This window comes from Dunckerocampus dactyliophorus, chromosome 2 (assembly GCF_027744805.1).
Source record: "Dunckerocampus dactyliophorus isolate RoL2022-P2 chromosome 2, RoL_Ddac_1.1, whole genome shotgun sequence".
NCBI lineage: Eukaryota > Metazoa > Chordata > Actinopteri > Syngnathiformes > Syngnathidae > Dunckerocampus > Dunckerocampus dactyliophorus.
The window spans coordinates 28,903,541-28,921,209 of record NC_072820.1 but is presented as its reverse complement, the minus strand read 5'-3'; the positions used below and the strand labels follow the sequence as shown (position 1 = coordinate 28,921,209).

General features: G+C 45.7%; 1 protein-coding gene across 1 annotated transcript; it reads right to left on the bottom strand.

Annotated features, from left to right (window-relative positions):
* Nucleotides 1–11: 11 nt before the first annotated feature.
* kcng3 (potassium voltage-gated channel, subfamily G, member 3) lies at nucleotides 12–7,908 on the bottom strand. The gene is made up of 2 exons (XM_054766786.1): nucleotides 7,107–7,908; nucleotides 12–5,793 (listed from the first exon to the last, which is right to left on the bottom strand). The coding sequence occupies exons 1-2, from the start codon at nucleotides 7,727–7,729 to the stop codon at nucleotides 5,148–5,150; spliced, it is 1,269 nt and encodes a 422-aa protein (XP_054622761.1). The 5' UTR covers nucleotides 7,730–7,908; the 3' UTR covers nucleotides 12–5,147.
* Nucleotides 7,909–17,669: the final 9,761 nt, after the last annotated feature.

The window sequence follows — 17,669 nt, the reverse complement described above, 5'->3', positions numbered from 1 at the left end:
GACATGCTTCCACAATCCTCGCCTTTAGTCTCAATCTCTCTAACCTGTATTGCTGACATTGGAATATTGCATGTTCGACCGACTCTTTCACATCACATATCTCACACGTAGCAGTTTCTGACTTGTTTATTTTGAAAAGTGTGTTATTTAGTCCTGTGTGTCCTAATCTTAGCCAGGTAAAAATGGTTTGTCATGGTCATCTGACACCGCCGTGCCTTTTCATTGGTGGTCCGAGAGACCATTGAATCAATGCAGTAATAACAAGCCTGAACGTGTTTTAAAAAACTCAGATTAACTGTATTTATATTGAAACGCAAGGAAATTGATCATCATTAGCTTTCCAAGCCGTTAGTTGTCCCTCACATACATTAAACATATAATCAAAAGTATTGAACTACGAAAGCCTGTACGGTCGACTGTACATTTCATTGTTGGTGACCTAACACTATTTAGAGAAAAAGTATATTTTTAGATCTAACCACCATGTCAGGAGTATCATTTAGCACAATATGGCTGCAGTTAATTACATTCATCAAATCACACACAACAACACTTTTTTTGCCTGTGTGTTATTATTCGTCTGGTTATCACCATGCAACATCAATCACGTAGAGGTTAATCTTCGCCAAGGACAGCAGTCATTGGCAACTTTCAAAGCACATACTTCCAAATTTGCTTAGAAAATGGCTGCAAAAATGTAATAACCATCAGGTGGGCAACCTTGCCAAAAGACTCAGGTGTTCCTGGCCTCCAAGTGCTGTGTTTGATTGCTTGGAGTAGGCCTTGAAGTGTAAACACGTCATTATCACATCATGACATGTGCTTGGGCAATCTCAGTTTCACCTGAAACGTCTGCGTCAGTACTGTGATATGTTAGGTGAGCCAACCTGAATTATGTGGCGTGGAAAACAGATGGCTATTTATTCTTGTCGCAAGCATTGATTCGTCAACTGACATCAAATGACTCACATGTCGGATTTGTAACTGAACAATCAGCAATTGCTTTATTATAAAACCCTATATACACTTGATACATAATCACTTACGAGGCTACAGATTAAAGAGGCTTCATTGTGATGCTCTAGGACAGGGGTCACCAACATTTTTTCTTGCGAGAGCTACTTTTAGAAAATGAAAATGGCCACGAGCTACTCATTTTTGTAGAAATGATTTTCATACCTTATTTCAACCCAAACAAATCAAATATGCTTGTTTTACCAAAACATTCACAAAATGCTGGTATTCACAACTTGCATTTTATGTTTCAGAATACATTTCTTTGTAGTGTTCTGACATTATTAACTGAAAACCTGAATGAAAAGCAGGCCTGAGGGCGCCTCGTTGTCGTGGGGGGCTACCTGGTGTCCGCGGGAACTGTGTTGGTGACCCCTGCTCTAGGAGCTATTAGCGGTGACAAAATACTGATTATATTCCACTTGTGTGGCGTTTATGCTACTTAAAAAGCACACTGAAGGCACACTAAGGATATCGACGTGGCAACGCTACAAGTCTTACATTCATCTGCTTGATGAAAAATTTACATAACAAATGGAAACACACGCACACACACAGATATATACATGTACATATATATATATACATATACAGTATATATACACATATATACATGCACACACAAATATATATATACATATATATATATATATATATATATATATATATATATATATATACACACACTGCTCACAAAAATTAAAGGAACACTTTTTTTATTGGGCCTGGCATGAATTGAATTAAACCTGTCTGATAATTTTCTCGTTGGTTAAGCAGCTGAGGGCCTCGTTGATAAATTTCAGCTGTATTGGTGTTCATGGAATTAACAACAGGTGCACTTCAGTGGCAACAATTAGAAAACACTCAAAACAGGACTGGTTACAACCGAACTGAGTTTTGCTCCCGCTGCCGCATGCATGCTAGCGTATGTTTTTTTTATTGTAGCGTCGGTGGGAGCACGTCCTGTTCCCAGTCTACTTTGCGGTAATGTTTTGGTGCAAATGCTCTTAAAGTTACATGTTTGACCAGGAAATAGCAAGCTCAAAAGAAGACGGCTTTTTTATGTGGAACAACTGACAGTTTGTGTGGATCTTGTGAATGATTGTGACTGAGCTAGGAATCAGTAATTAAAGTCTACACACGACGGCTTCATTGATTGAAAAACAAAACTTTTTCGTGCATGAAGCTTCTACTTGAGTTGGTAATATATATATGCATATATGCAGTCAGATATTGACCAAGGGAGACAAAATGGGTGGCCGCTGGCCGCGTTGGACAGGTGACTGCTATACACAGGGTCTATAACATGTAAATTTGCTACGGGGGATTTTTCAGTGGCTGCTATAGGCAGGTGGCTGTTCTATAAAGGTGGCCGCTAAGACAGGTTTGACTGTATATATATACTGTATATGCGCAGTGGTGTGAAAAAGTGTTTGCCCCCTTCCTGATTTCTGTCACATTTCAATGTTTCAGAAAATCAAACAATGAGTCAATGGCAACACAACTGAACACAAAATGCAGTTTTTAAATGAAACTATTTTTTTATTAAGGGAGAAAAAAAATCCAAACCTACATTGCCCTGTGTGAAAAAGTGATTGCCCCCAAAATCTAACAACTGGTTGGGCCACCCTTAGCAGCAACAACTGCAATCAAGTGTTTGTGATAACTTGCAATGAGTCTCTTACAGCGCTGCGGAGGAATTTTGGCCCACTCATCTTCGCAGAATTGTTGTAATTCAGCCACATTGGAAGGCTTTTGAGCATGAACCGCCTTTTTAAGGTCATGCCACAGCATCTCAATAGGATTCAGGTCAGGACTTTGACTAGGCCACTCCAAAGTCTTCATTTTGTTTTTCTTCAGCCATTCAGAGGTGGACTTGCTGGTGTGTTTTGGATCATTGTCCTGCTGCAGAACCCAATTTGGTTTCAGCTTGAGGTCACGAACAAATGGCTGGACATTCTCCTTCAGGATTTTTTGGTAGACAGCAGAATTCAAGGTTCCATTTATCATAGCAAGTCTTCCAAGTTCTGAAGCAGCAAAACATCCCTGATCATCACGCTACCACCACCATATTTTACTGTTAGTATGATGGCGTTACTTTTACACCAGATGTAATAGGACACACACCTTCCAAAAAAAGCTCAGCTTTTGTCTCATCAGACCAAAGTGTATTTTCCCAAAGGTCTTGGGGATCATCAAGATGTTCTCTGGCAAAATTGAGGTGAGCCTTAATGTTCTTTTTGTTCAGCAGTGGTTTTCATCTTGGAACTCTGCTATGCAAGCCGTTTTTGCCCACTGTCTTTCTTATGGTGGAGTCATTAACACTGACCTTAACTGAGGTCAGTGAGGCCTGCAGTTCTCTGGATGTTGTTGTGGGGTCTTTTGTGACCTCTTGGATGAGTCGTCGCTGCGCTATTAGGGTAATTTTGGTTGGCCGGCCATTTGTGGATAGTGCATAGTGGCTCTCACTGTGGTTCAATGGAGTCCCAAAGCTTTAGAAATGGCGTTATAACCTTTTCCAGACTGATAGATTTCAATCTCAGTTATGTTTTAACAGGGTAGCAGTTACTTTTTCCACACATGGCCATGTAGGTTTGGGTATTCCTTTATAATAAAAACATTCACTGAAAAACTGCATTTTGTGTTGAGTTGTGTTGTTATTGACTAATGTTAAAATGTGTTTGATCTGAAACACTGAAGTGTGACAAACATGCAAAAAAATAAGAAATCAAGAAGAGGGCAAACACTTTTTCACACCACTGTATGTACACATAAATATGTCTGATCAAGAGGAGGGCAGAAGGTGGAAGAAGAAGAAGAGAGACTGTTGTGTGGGAGAGGTGTCAACTTGTTTGTTTGGATCATGTCTCTCTTCCACCGATCACTTCATCTTCATTAAGCCGCAAACGTGATTCATGGAATGTCATAACCTTTGCCGTTGACAGCCTCCACTGTTCATTTGTGTGCTCTTTTTTGCCATGTTTAAGTGGTGCAGCCATGTCCTATTCTCCCCCCCAATAACAGGATAATAAAGTGTGTATGTGTGTGTGTGTGTGTGTGTGTGCGTGTTCATGTGTGGCCGTGGCCTATTTGTGATTGGCATACCATTGAATGAGGTTGCCTTGGAGATGCTTAAATACAAAATGGAGAGTGAACACACACATTCCTATTTATTCTTTGTGCTCATTCGACATCCATTTAATCCTTCAACTTTGCACTCCCTCTGCTTGTTGTTTATGTCCGCCACCTTGAAGCTCTACCTCGGTATTTAATTATCCCGACTTTTTTTGACTGATTTTTTTACATGAAGTTGTATGACATCCTCATCAGCAGTGTAGTCCATCAACAGCGACTCACCCCCCACTTGGTCTCCTAAGTCCAGTTCTGGTCGGAGTTTGGTGATGAAGAACGTAGTTCCAGGTAGTGGCTGGGGTTTCACAAATAAGGAGTTTGGCTTCTCAAAACAATATGCGTTCAAAAGAGTAATACATTTGCATCACAAAAATGTCTACTAAAATGAGACCTCACAAATCGCTCTGCGTTATATTGGTCTCCCGCCGTATCCCTGCGCACTGTCGCCTCTGCATTCTTGTGTATGTTCCCCTGTGGAACACTCACAGAAGATGGCCGCGGCACTCCGTCATGGAAGTCGATGAGAGCGTCTTCGTCACATACACAAGAATGGAGTCTACAGTGCACAGGGATACGGCAGGAGACGATTTGTGATGTCTGATTTTTTCGAGGAGGCATTTTTGTTTTGAACGCACAGAAAAGAGAAAGACATATTTGTTCATGTCTCTAGCATTATGGATGATGAGCAAAATAAAAGAAAGTGCAGTTTTCCTTTAAGCCTTCTCTCTACACACATACACACACAGCGACCTCCTCTGTCATTGCACTTGTGCACCTCGTTCACATGTACGGAGCACATCTAGGTCACGCTCAGCCTGGAAAAAACTGAGAAGCTGAAGGCCGGGCAAACACAGGGAGATGCAGTGCAAACAAAGTCCACAGGGGAAACGAGACTGACACCGCCTGTGTGTTTCTCATTTCTCTGTTCAAATGGTGTTAAAAATGCCAGATGAGAAAGGAGGAAAAGAGCATGGCCATTGTCCCAAAAGTGAATAAAATGCTCACTGAAGGATTTCCATCGAGATGCTGCGAGCGCATCTGGCCGAGCGGAGTCTGAGTTCATGGTAGCACTGTACAAAACTGTGGTAGATGAACGTAATGGGCAGGGCAAGCAGGACGATGCCGCTCACCACGCACATCCCCCCGAGAACCCGCCCTCCGACGGTCACAGGGTAGACGTCCCCATAACCCACAGTTGTCATGGAGATGATGACCCACCAGGCGGCGGCCGGGATGCTGGCGTAATCTTGGTTCTGCGAGCCCAAATCCAAGCCGTGCTCAAGGAGCTGTGCCAGGGCGCTGTATATTGCCATGGCAACGCAGACAAACACCATCAGCATCACCATCTCCCGGTAGCAGCGCCGCAGCGTCAGCCCCAGCGTCTGCAGGCCCAGGAAGTGGCGGGCCAGCTTCATGAGCCAAAAGACTCGCATCATCCGAAGCACGCGCAGGATGACGCCCGCCACCCCGAGCCCGGCGCCCGGCATCCCCGCCCGGGCCAGCGCCATGGTGACGTAGTAAGGGGTGATGGCGATCACGTCAATGATGTTGAGCGGTCGGCAGAGGAAGTCCCACTTGTCCCTTGCCACCAGGAAGCGCATCGTGCACTCGGCCGTGAACCAGCCAATGCAAACTGCCTCGACTATCCTACAGAGGAGACACAAGCAGGCTGTAAACAGGAAATGAGCCATGACCCATAATATGCAATAAGTGTTGGACAATGCATTTTGCTAATTATGCGAAACAAGGAAGGAAGATAGGCATCCAACGTGGATGACGGACATGAGAATTGCACAGTGGTATTTGTGGTGAAAGGGCGGAGAGAGTGATGACTCTATTGATTAGCACGACGAAAGGCAATCAAAAGTGACTTAGAGGGAGGCGGTGCCTGCGTTGCATAAGCAGCCTGACAAAAAAAAAACACACAATCAACAGAATCAAAATCCTTCCCGAGCAAAGTATAAACTCCGAGTTGTGACGTTGACCTGTTCACATGCAAACAATAACGATAGCCAGCCTGAGCATCACCATATAAGGAAGAAAGCAGCATGGGGACACCAGGAAATCGACAAATACAAAATGTGATCTTTTTCCCCCCCAGCACGTTCCTCAAGTGATGTCACTGCACACATGTACAATCACAATCAGGAGGAGAGGCCATCTGCGCCTTTATTAAACCGTCTGATAATGCAGTATGGATTTCCTATTGATTGACTTGATTGTCTAAGATGTGAATCAAAATGAATCAGCTGGCCTTGTCACGTTATCATTGCGTTTATTGACCTGAGAGGTATTGTCTTTATTCATGTATTTATATTGCAATTTTGGAATGAATGCCACGTTTACCCAGGCTTGTGACTGTGCACCGCAAAACAAGACATGTAGGGGTATATTAAATAAGCTCTGCTTCCTCCTGCTCCTTTTCGGATATGTCAAATTGCACAAGTGTGAGCACGTGATGTTTAATGCAGCTAAACCTTATGATGATGTCACAACATTAGGTACACTTGCACAATCTATGAAATCCTCTCTTTACAGTGTACTACAAGCAATCATTCAGGTAGAGTAGTGCCCCCTTGAATAAATTACTCACCCCTTGAGTGATGTGCGTTATTCAACAAGGGCAAACAATTGGAAACAGCTGTCAGTATAATGCAAAACAGATGCAAAATCCAACTACAATAATGAACAAGTTACTTTGGTCAAAAGTATTGTCTAAAATTATTGTCTTTGCAAAGGCTGATTTTTTTGTGTAGTGCAGAGTCTCATTGGATGTGTGCAATTGGACTTAGGGTATATAGCAAATATAATAGCCTGAACAATACAACCACACTGATACGTTGTTAATTTCATCAAAAATAACATTATCTTTACAAAGGCTGATTTTATGTATTGGATCTCATTTGATGTGTGCAGGTGGACTTCCAATTTGTGCAAATATAATGAGCATTTGCACTTACCTGTGCTCCTCCACGGTGTTCCTTTTGGCAGTGTCCCAGTCCGGGAGAGTACTGGCACACAGCATGACCATGGACACGATGACAAAGATGACGGACACCGAAGCCAGCAGCTGCGCCCCGATGGAAGAGTTGGGTTCCTCGAAAGCCCTTCGCGTCCTCTCCAACCACCTGGCTCGCCGGGTGAGCGGCTGCCCTGGATCGACCGCACTTTGGGTTTCCTCCTCAGACCCCCCTCCTGCATCCTCTTCGGAGAGCCCGTCCAGCCCGATCTCGGAGAGCCGGTCGTCCAGGCGCTTTTGGCAGCAGGAGTCCAAGTGCGCGCTCTCCAGCCCCCAATAGAGCATCTCGGAGTAGAAGGAGATCTCGCACACGCCGGGTAGCAAGCGGAGTTTTCCGGAGCGCACGTAGAGCATGATGAAGACGAACGCCTGAGCGTGGCGGTCGAAGAAGAACTCGTTACGGTCCCGGTCGTAGTCGTCGCAAAGCTCCAGGACTTCCTTCTCCGTGGCGCACGCATGGAGGCGGCTGACGCGCCGGAGTGGGAAATTACGGATCACGTCGCGGGTGAAGGCGTAGCGGGTCCCCCCGACGTTGAGAACGCAGACACTCTTCCCGGACTTCATCGCTGCACGGAAACTGCAAAAAAACCCTCCTCCTTCACTCACTCTTTCCTGCTTCCATGGCGGAAGTTTGGACACCTGGCGGCCACCCCGCTTCTCCCCTCCCCTGGGGCGTGGTTCGCTGGTAGTGGAGTTGAAGTCGTGAAATCTCCCTCCTGGCTCCCTCAGTAGTCTGCTGTGCTCTGCCCTACTTGTGCACTCACAAGCCCAGGGAGGACTCTCCACCCCTGTCCGGGAGAGCCAATGGCGTCACTGGTATCACGCACGGAGCAACGCGCGAAAAGTGTATTAGCTCAATGTTGCCTTTAGTGGCACAAATGCCTTTTTCTGTATTATCTACACCTGCACATAAGTCTGTCTTATAAGCTAGATAATACGAATACTTATTTTTGATTGATATTGTCACGTGATCACGGTCACCAATGGAAACTCATCACTGCAAACCACAATATTCTAATAATCATATTGTGAAAAAAGTTACTTTTCTTTCTATTAGTTAGCTGTGGTAGGCTCCAGCTCACCCATGACCCAACTGGGGACAAGTGATATAAAAAATACATGGATTCCATGATCCCCTCTATTGCAGTTTTATAGAATATACATTTTGCATCTATGCTTACACTCTTTAACCTGGGGACCGATTTGGTCCCGCTGACTCAAGGCTCTAATCTCATCTTTAATATTCCACTTTTTGTTTGAAAGGGTTGAATTTGACTTCACTTTTTTGTCCATTCACGATGGCTATGGTTTAAGTCTGCATATTAATTTAATACCAAACTGAAGTGTAAAGTTTTAACAATCACGATAAAGCAGTGTCCAAAGTACAAAAACTCAAAGATTAAGCCTCTTTACCCTTTTTGGGTAATTCCAACTCACAGTGAGAGGTTTTCACCGCTATGCCGTGCGGGGATTGAAATCGTCAAGATTAAGCACTCTTAATGCACAAAATAATCATCAAACGTATTTGTTCATATGTTGCACACAAAGCAATGAACAACTTCATGCTCTGTTACTTTTCTGCACATTCTCCTTGCGCCGTGAGGCGTTCAGGCTCACTCATAATTGTAAGTGGTAAGTGGCTAATTGTCATTTTTATTCACGTACCCTCATGACAATTGCTGTACCCTGGGGGTTCGCGTACCCCACTTCGGGATCCTAGATTGTACAGCATGAAAAACAAAAGTATACAAATATTTTCCCAAAATTAGCAACAAAGTGGAAAATCTGGAGTGAGGTTGTTAGTCTTGAGTCAACAGGACCAAATTGGTCCCAAAGAGTGTAGTCATATTCAAATAGCAAATTTCCAAGTCTATACCACCTTGCACTTCACTGCCTGGAGATCCGATTTTGAATCTCCGTTGGGGCATCTCTGTGTGGAGTTTGCATGTTTCCAAGGACTTGACTGGTTTTCCTACACGATCCCAAAATAAGCTTGTTAGGCTAATTGGAGACTCTAAATTGTTCATAGGCATCATAGGCATGAATGTTTGTTTCTCCTTTTGTGTGGATATGTGTCCTATGATTGGCTGGTGACCAGTCCAGGGTGTACTCCGCCTCTTACCCTAAAAGTCGCTGGGATAGGCTCCAGCTCACCTGTGACCCTAATAAGGACAAGTGGTATAAAATATGAATGGATAATAAAACACACGTTTCATGCAAACAGGCTTAAAACTGACCAAAACAGTCAAATACGCAGAATGTACACCTTGGTGTCCCAAGGGGCCTTGAAGGTATTGGACCTTTGGTGCAGCTGTACCTATTTGGAATGAACTTGTTACAGGGACCAAATCGATCCCAAAGGGTAAAGAGTGCAGACATTTATGCAAATCTCCTATTCTTGAGGCAGTGTAGAGGTGGGGTATGTGCTTTGTGATTGACGGATGACCAATCCAGGGTGCATCTTGTTCTAAAATTTAGCTGGGACAAGCTCCAGCTCACCTGCAAGCCTAATGACAAGCAGTGTAGACAGTGAATGGATAGATGGAGGCACAAAGTGGAATATAGGATAAACATTTCATACAATTAAGCTTAAAAGTGACCAAAACTGTGAAATAAGCAGAATGTACATGATTTGTTCCATAATGTGACTTGAGGGTGTTGGACCAAATCAGTTCCGAGGGTAAAGCATGTAGGCATACATGCAAATTGCACTCAATTATACTTTTGGGGCCCTCCACATCCTTTTTTTTTTTTTTTACATTTTTACAAAATGTGAGTATGTAATTTAGGACACTTTTTTTCCTGCTTTTGAAATTTGTTATCGTTATCCGTCAGCTTAAGTTGCTAGTTACAAAGCATTGTTTATACAGTATATGCTCCCAAAACGATGTGAAATATCAATGTCTTCTAACAAGTGTGAACCTGAGAAAATATGAGAAAAAAATATTTCCTGAACTAGATAAAGTCCTTAAAATCATCTCAAGCTTTTACTGTAATTGATAAGAACATGTAACAGTTTACCGCTTTAATACTCCCATCTTTGTGATGACAAGCTCTCAGCTTCATCTCTATGCATTCTCCTAGGTTGACACAAGTGGTGCTGCTGTACTCGCGTCAACATTTGCTGTGACAGTGACACTTTTGGTAGTTGTGATTAAAAAAAAAAAATTTCCACTCGCCTTCACCTCTTCTTCGCTCGACTGGGGTTGTCGCTACGCAATACGTACCCGGAACGCAATCGGGTCAACTGGGTTCTACGCATGTGCAGAACGCGTCTATCTCCAGTCTGCCTATTTTTCGGCAGTCACATGTTAGCATGTGTAATCTACGCCATCCTTTGATCTATTTTACAGCATCAAGCAATATACGTCCTCCCCCTCCACTCACAAAAACGTTAAGATTGGAGAAATAACATGATCAATATTTTTTTCTTATACCATATCCATGGTGCAAGTGGACAATTTATAAGCCCTCTTTTCTTTGTTCCATAAATTATTTTACTTTTTTTTTCATCACTGGAAAAATACACACAAAAGCATTTGCTAGGAAGATATGTTTGGATCGATGGTATTTTTCCACTTAGAAAAAAAACCTGTAGCTGAATCCTCTAGACCAGGGGTCACCAACGTGGTGCCCGCGGGCACCAGGTAGCCCCCCACGACCCCATGAGGTGCCCGCAAGCCTGCTTTTCATTCAGGTTTTCTGTTAATGAACAGTAGAAAGAAATGCATTCTGAAAAACAAAATGTGAGTTGTGGACACCAGCATTTTGTTCATGTTCTGGTAAAACTGTCACAAGGGGTGGAGCCACGGATGACGTGGCGGATCCCAACGCAGAGACAGGAGTCCAAAATAAGATACAAAAGGTTTAACAGAAGGTGACCCGAGAAAGGGGAAAAACACAACCAAGGCAAAAAGTACAAAACCAAAAGTATCAACAGAAAACGCTGTCAGCAAAAGGCTGACAGGAAATAACTATGAGTTAACAAAGAACAACTACAGGCAAACCTGAGCCGGGACAACGGTAGGTATACAAGTCCAAAAGCACGACACAGAGCGGTAATGAAGGGGAGCCAGAAAGCAGGGAAGCAGGTAAGGAGCCGGACCAAGCGGAACAGGTAACAAGGGGTAGCAAGGAGTACAATCTGGCACTGGCTTCTAGTGGCCGCTGGGTATATGAAGGGTGCTTGATGAGATTGTCAGCAGGTGTGTGCTGGGAACTCCACCCACACCGGCTGAAGCTGCACAGAGAGCAAACAGACAGAAGGCGGCAGCAGAGCGACAAACACCATTGTAACAGTATTCCCCCCTCTTATAAGGCGTCTTCTGACGGCCTACCTGGTTTATTAGGGTGAAGACTGTGGAAGTCGCCAATGAGTGAGGGGTCGAGGATACAGGAGCGGGAGACCCAGGAACGTTCCTCCGGACCGTATCCCTCCCAGTCGACCAAATATTGGAACCCTCTACCCCTCTTACGGGAGTCCAAAAGAGCCTTCACAGTGTATGCTGGCTGACCATCAATCATGCGTGGCAGGGGCGGCGCCTCAGCTGGCAGGCACAGCTGGCTTGAAGAAACTGGTTTGATGCAGGAGACGTGAAACACCGGATGTACCTTGAGTGATGTTGGGAGCTTGAGCCTGACGGAGGAGGAGCTGATGATGGCCTCGATGGGGAAGGGTCCCACAAACTTAGGAGCTAGCTTCCTGCTGGTTCCTGCTAGCGGCAAATCCCTAGCCGACAACCACACCTCCTGGCCCACCTGATAGTCCGGTGCCGGAACACTATGGCGATCTGCCAGGCGTTGATTATGTGCCGCTGTCCTCTTAAGTGCCGCAATAGTCTCCCGCCAGACTCTTCGGGCGTGGCGCAGGTGGGCCTGAACGGATGGGACTGCAACATCCGATTCCTGTGAAGGGAATAGTGGAGGCTGGTAACCGTAGGCAACCTTGAACGGTGACATACCTGTGGCCGAGCTTATAAGGGTGTTGTGGGCATATTCTACCCAGGGGAGGTGGGAGGACCATGTTGCCGGATGCTGGTGGCAAACACATCGTAAAGCCGCCCCCAGGTCCTGGTTGGCCCGCTCTGTCTGGCCGTTGGTCTGAGGGTGATGTCCCGAGGATAAGCTGACAGACGCTCCCAAAGTCCTGCAAAAAGCCCTCCATACTCGGGATGTGAATTGAGGGCCCCTGTCGGAGACAATGTCCAGTGGTATGCCATGAATACGGAACACGTGTCTTACCAATAGCTGTGCTGTTTCCAGGGAAGAAGGCAGGCTTGGCAGGGCGATGAAGTGGACCATCTTGGAGAAGCGGTCCACTATGCTCAAAACAACAGTCTTGCCTCGAGAGGCGGGTAGTCCGGTAACAAAGTCCAGGCCGATGTGGGACCACGGGCGGGATGGGATAGGTAGTGGCTGAAGCAGTCCGGCAGGAGCACGGTGAGGAGTCTTGCTTCTGGCACAGACAGAGCAGGCCGCGACGAATCCTCTTATGTCCGTCGTCATGGATGGCCACCAGAACCTCTGCGCCACCGCGGCTTGTGTGCGACTGACGCCAGGATGACAAGCCACCTTGGACGAGTGCCCCCACTGTATGACCTCAGACCTGAGATCCTGGGGAACGAATAATCTTCCTTGTGGGCAGCCTTGAGGTGGTTCCATTCCGTTGGTGGACTCGGAAACCCTTTTCTCCACCTCCCACTGGACTGCCCCCAACACCCGAGCCACAGGTATTATGGTTTCCGGTGCAGCCTCCTCCTCCGTGGTACCAAAGGTCCTGGACAGCGCATCAGGTTTGATATTGCGTGAACCGGGTCTGTAGGTAATGGAGAAGTTGAATCTGGTGAGAAAAAGAGACCACCGGGCTTGACGGGCATTGAGTCTTTGGGCAGTCCTGATGTAAGCAAGGTTCTTGTGATCGGTGATGACCATAAATGGAAGAGCTGCACCCTCCAACCAATGACGCCACTCCCGCAGCGCGAGAACGATGGCCAGCAGCTCTCTATTGCCCACATCATAGTTACCCTCTGCTCTTGTGAGGCGACGCGAGAAGAATGCACACGGGTGGACCTTTTGGTCGACTGTGGACCGCTGCGACAGGACGGCTCCCACTCCCGTATCCGATGCGTCGACCTCCACAAGAAACTGTAAAGCAGAATTGGGATGAATTAATATGGGTGCGATAGTGAATAAACTCTTAAGATGCTTAAACGCCTCCTCCGCCTTGGGGTTCCATACAAAAGGAATCTTTGAAGATGTTAGCATGGTCAGAGGTTTGACCTTGCTGCTAAAGTTACAAATAAATCGTCTATAGAAGTTAGCAAAGCCCAAAAACCTCTGCAAATGCTTCCTTGTTGTAGGAGTCGGCCATTCGACCACCACCTGGATCTTAGCGGGATCAGCACGTATCTGGCCCTTCTCCACTATATACCCCAGGAAAGACACGGAGGTGGTGTGAAACTCGCATTTCTCTGCTTTGACATATAGCCGATTCTCGAGAAGTCGCTGGAGGACAAGCCGGACGTGACGGATATGTTCTTGCATGCTCCTAGAAAAGATGAGAATGTCGTCAAGGTAAACAAAGCAAACGTGATTGATCATATCTCGTAACACATCGTTTATCAGATTTTGAAAAACCGCCGGGGCATTAGTAAGTCCGAATGGCATGACCAAATATTCGAAGTGCCCCATAGGTGTATTGAAGGCTGTCTTCCACTCGTCCCCCTTCCTTATGCGTACCAGGTGATAGGCGTTCCGAAGATCTAACTTAGAAAATACCTGTGCTGAGTGTAATGCAGAGAAGGCAGAGTCCATCTAGGGAAGAGAGTACCGGTTACGGAGAGTGATACTGTTAAGTCCTCTCTAGTCGATACAAGGCCTAAGAGACTTATCTTTCTTGGTGACGAAGAAGAATCCCGCCCCTAAAGGAGAAGAGGACGGTCGGATAAATCCCGAAGCGAGAGATGAGGAAATATAATCCTTTAGGACTTGTTGCTCAGGAACCGACACGTTGTATAATTTTGCCTTAGGTAAGGAAGCGTCGGGTAGCAGGTCAATAGCACAGTCGTACGGACGATGCGGGGGCAGAGTTTGGGCACGATCCTCACTAAAAACCTGCTTAAGGTCATGATAAATCTCGGGTACGCCGAATAGTTCGATCCTCTCTTCGACAACAGGGATAACCGGAGTGTCTGTGACGGCAGAGAGCAAACAATTTGCGTGACAAAAGGGGCTCCAGTTAATGATACGCATCTGGTTCCAATCAATAGTGGGATTATGTAATTTCAGCCAATTGATTCCAAGGACTACTGGAGCGGAGCGAGACGGCATTAGATAAAACCGGACCTTCTCAAAATGATTACCCGATAACCTGAGTGACAAAGGTTCGGTTTGGTGAGAAACAGCCGCCAAGAGACGCCCATCCAAGGACTGAACCTCTTTAGGGGAAGCTAGCTCTAATGTCTTGAGATTACAAGCTTTAGCAAAGTGAGGGTCTAGAAAACAGTCATCTGAGCAGAGTCGATTAGCACCGACACCTGGATATTCTCCCCCCCTCCCATGATAGTTCCATGGATCTGCAGTCTATGTGGGGGTGCATCAGTCTGGCAATGAGCCGTATTGGTCGTATACACAGTTACTGAGCGCCGGGAGATCCCCGACCTGAGATTGATCGATCCCAGATGCCGATGTGCGGCTCTTGGTTGATCCCGAGGTCGATCCCTGTCTCCGTCGAGGCCTGGCAGGACACTGTTGTAGCCGGTGATCCGAATCACCGCAGTACAGACATAGATCCGTCTTGCGGCGTCGGGTCCTCTCTGCTTGTGTCAGGCGACGAGCTCCCAGCTGCACCAGGGTGTCCATTGGTGCCGAGTCGGTCTCCATAGGTGAGCACTGTGTGGAACTCCTCTCCATCGGCGAGGTCGATACAGGACGTGGTGGGGACGGACGGGTCTCGATCCTTCTCTCCTCCGTGTGTTCCCTTGCTCGATCCTGGATGCGATTATCCAGTCTAACGGCTAAATTTATAAGTTCATCAAGTGACATGGTATCGTCTTTCGACACTAGCTCGTCCTTAATGCGGGGATTAAGTGCCTTACGAAAAATATCCCGGAGGATGGCGGTATCAGTGTAACCGCTCTCCACAGCTAAGACATGGAAGTCAATGGCGAAATCCGCCACCGTGCGTCCCCCCTGTTTAAGCTCTAATAGCCTATCCCCGGCTTCTCTACCATGAACCGGGTGGTGAAAAACTCTTCTCATTTCTGCCAAAAAAGTTTGCAAAGAGGTAAGCATGGCTGGTATCAACTTGCCTATAGCCATAGCCCAAGTGGCTGCTCTGCCGGTAAGTAAGCTCATAATGAATGCTATTCTTGCTTGGTCCGAGCCATAAGTGGTAGGCTGTTGGTTGAACACCAGCGAACATTGATGCAAAAATTGTTCACAGGACTGTGACTCACCCGAAAAACAAGGGTGAGGGATATTAGGTTCCTGTCCAGGGCTAGGAACCAACGCCGCTAACGAGCCAGGGTTGGGAGTAATCAGTGCAGCTGTGGCAGCCTCGTCCTCCTGCGGCAGGTGTGCACATAACCTAGCTAGACGTTGGTCCATGGACCCGACAGCCACGGAGAGTGCAGCAACGGTGTCCATGAGGTCCTGCAGCTTCTTATCATGGCCGCCAACCAGGTGGCCCTGATGAGCCAAAGCACTGCGGAAATGATCCATCTCCGCGGGATCCATTGTGGCCAGATTTTTCTGTCACAAGGGGTGGAGCCACGGATGACGTGGCGGATCCCAACACAGAGACAGGAGTCCAAAATAAGATACAAAAGGTTTAATAACAGAAGGTGACCCGAGAAAGGGAAAAAACACAACCAAGGCAAAAAGTACAAAACCAAAAGTATCAACAGAAAACACTGTCAGCAAAAGGCTGACAGGAAATAACTATGAGTTAACAAAGAACAACTACAGGCAAACCTGAGCCGGGACAACGGTAGGTATACAAGTCCAAAAGCACGACACAGAGCGGTAATGAAGGGGAGCCAGAAAGCAGGGAAGCAGGTAAGGAACCGGACCAAGCGGAACAGGTAACAAGGGGTAGCAAGGAGTACAATCTGGCACTGGCTTCTAGTTGCCGCTGGGTATATGAAGGGTGCTTGATGAGATTGTCAGCAGGTGTGTGCTGGGAACTCCACCCACACCGGCTGAAGCTGCACAGAGAGCAAATAGACAGAAGGCGGCAGCAGAGCGACAAACACCATCGTAACAAAAACAAGCATATTCGCTTTGTTTGGGTTTAAAATAAGCTCTGAAAATAAATGTTACAAAAATTAGTAGCTCTTGGCCATTTTCATTTTGTAAAAGTAGCTCTCACAAGGAAAAACATTGGTGTCCCCTGCTCTAGATTAATCCATCATTGCACTCTGCTTATGGTTGTTTACATTCAAATATCAGTGCATTTTATTCTATTTATTTATGTGTTATACGTAACTGGATATGACGTTTACGTCTGCATTAAAGGCACTACGTAAGTTTTTGTGTAGCTGAGTCTTGGTGGATGTCATAAGACGATAGAAACATCTGCATGCTAATGCACTATTTTAATGAGAGTCACTGATAAAATAACCTCCCAATATATTACATGTATGTAATATGGTTATTGACCATTTATGTTCATACATTTAAAAAATAATAACTACCACAGCACGTGACGTTGCAGAAGCGCTGTTGTAAAAATGTGCTAAGCAAGGAAGTGACGTAGTCCTCGCACATACGTGACAACGATTGCGTTGTGACAGGCGTAACTCCGCGCCCACAAGTTTGCTTGCTTCTCTCCCGTCTTCCGGACATGCGCGGTAACATGCAATACAGTGTTCCCTCGTTTATCGCGGGGGACAGGTTCCCAAAATAGCTTGCAATAAGTGAAATTTGCAAAGTAGCCAACTTCATTTTTTTTACAATTATTATATACGTTTTAAAGCTGTAAAACCCCTCACCATACACTTTATACACTTTTTTCAGACAGACAGTAACATTTTCAGAGATTTCTCTCTTGTTTAAACACTCTCAAAAAAGTTCAAACCTCTGTTTGAATTTTAATGATCAACCTTAATGATCAACACAAGAAATTATGAAGTAATTCACGTATATTTCAGTCCTGTGATCGTGCCTTTTCGTCCTGGCGCCATTCTGCTGTACTGTAGCGTTTTTGTATCCTTGTTAAACATATTGCTGCAGATAAACAAAGATTCATTTACAAGCTAGGAAGCAAGCAAGCGAGCGATGACACAGGCGACATGGCAGGACCGCAGAAGGAGATTGATTGACAATGGTATGCAGCCAATCAGGACACAGAAAACAATGGGCTGTGCAGACAGAAGAGAGAAGTGATAGACACTCAACTTCCCACAATGCACGTCTTCTTAAAGGGCCAGGCTCAGTCTGTAACAGGTTCATACTGTTAAAAAAAGTAGCACTAAAAAAATTCAGCGAAACAGAAAATCTGCAA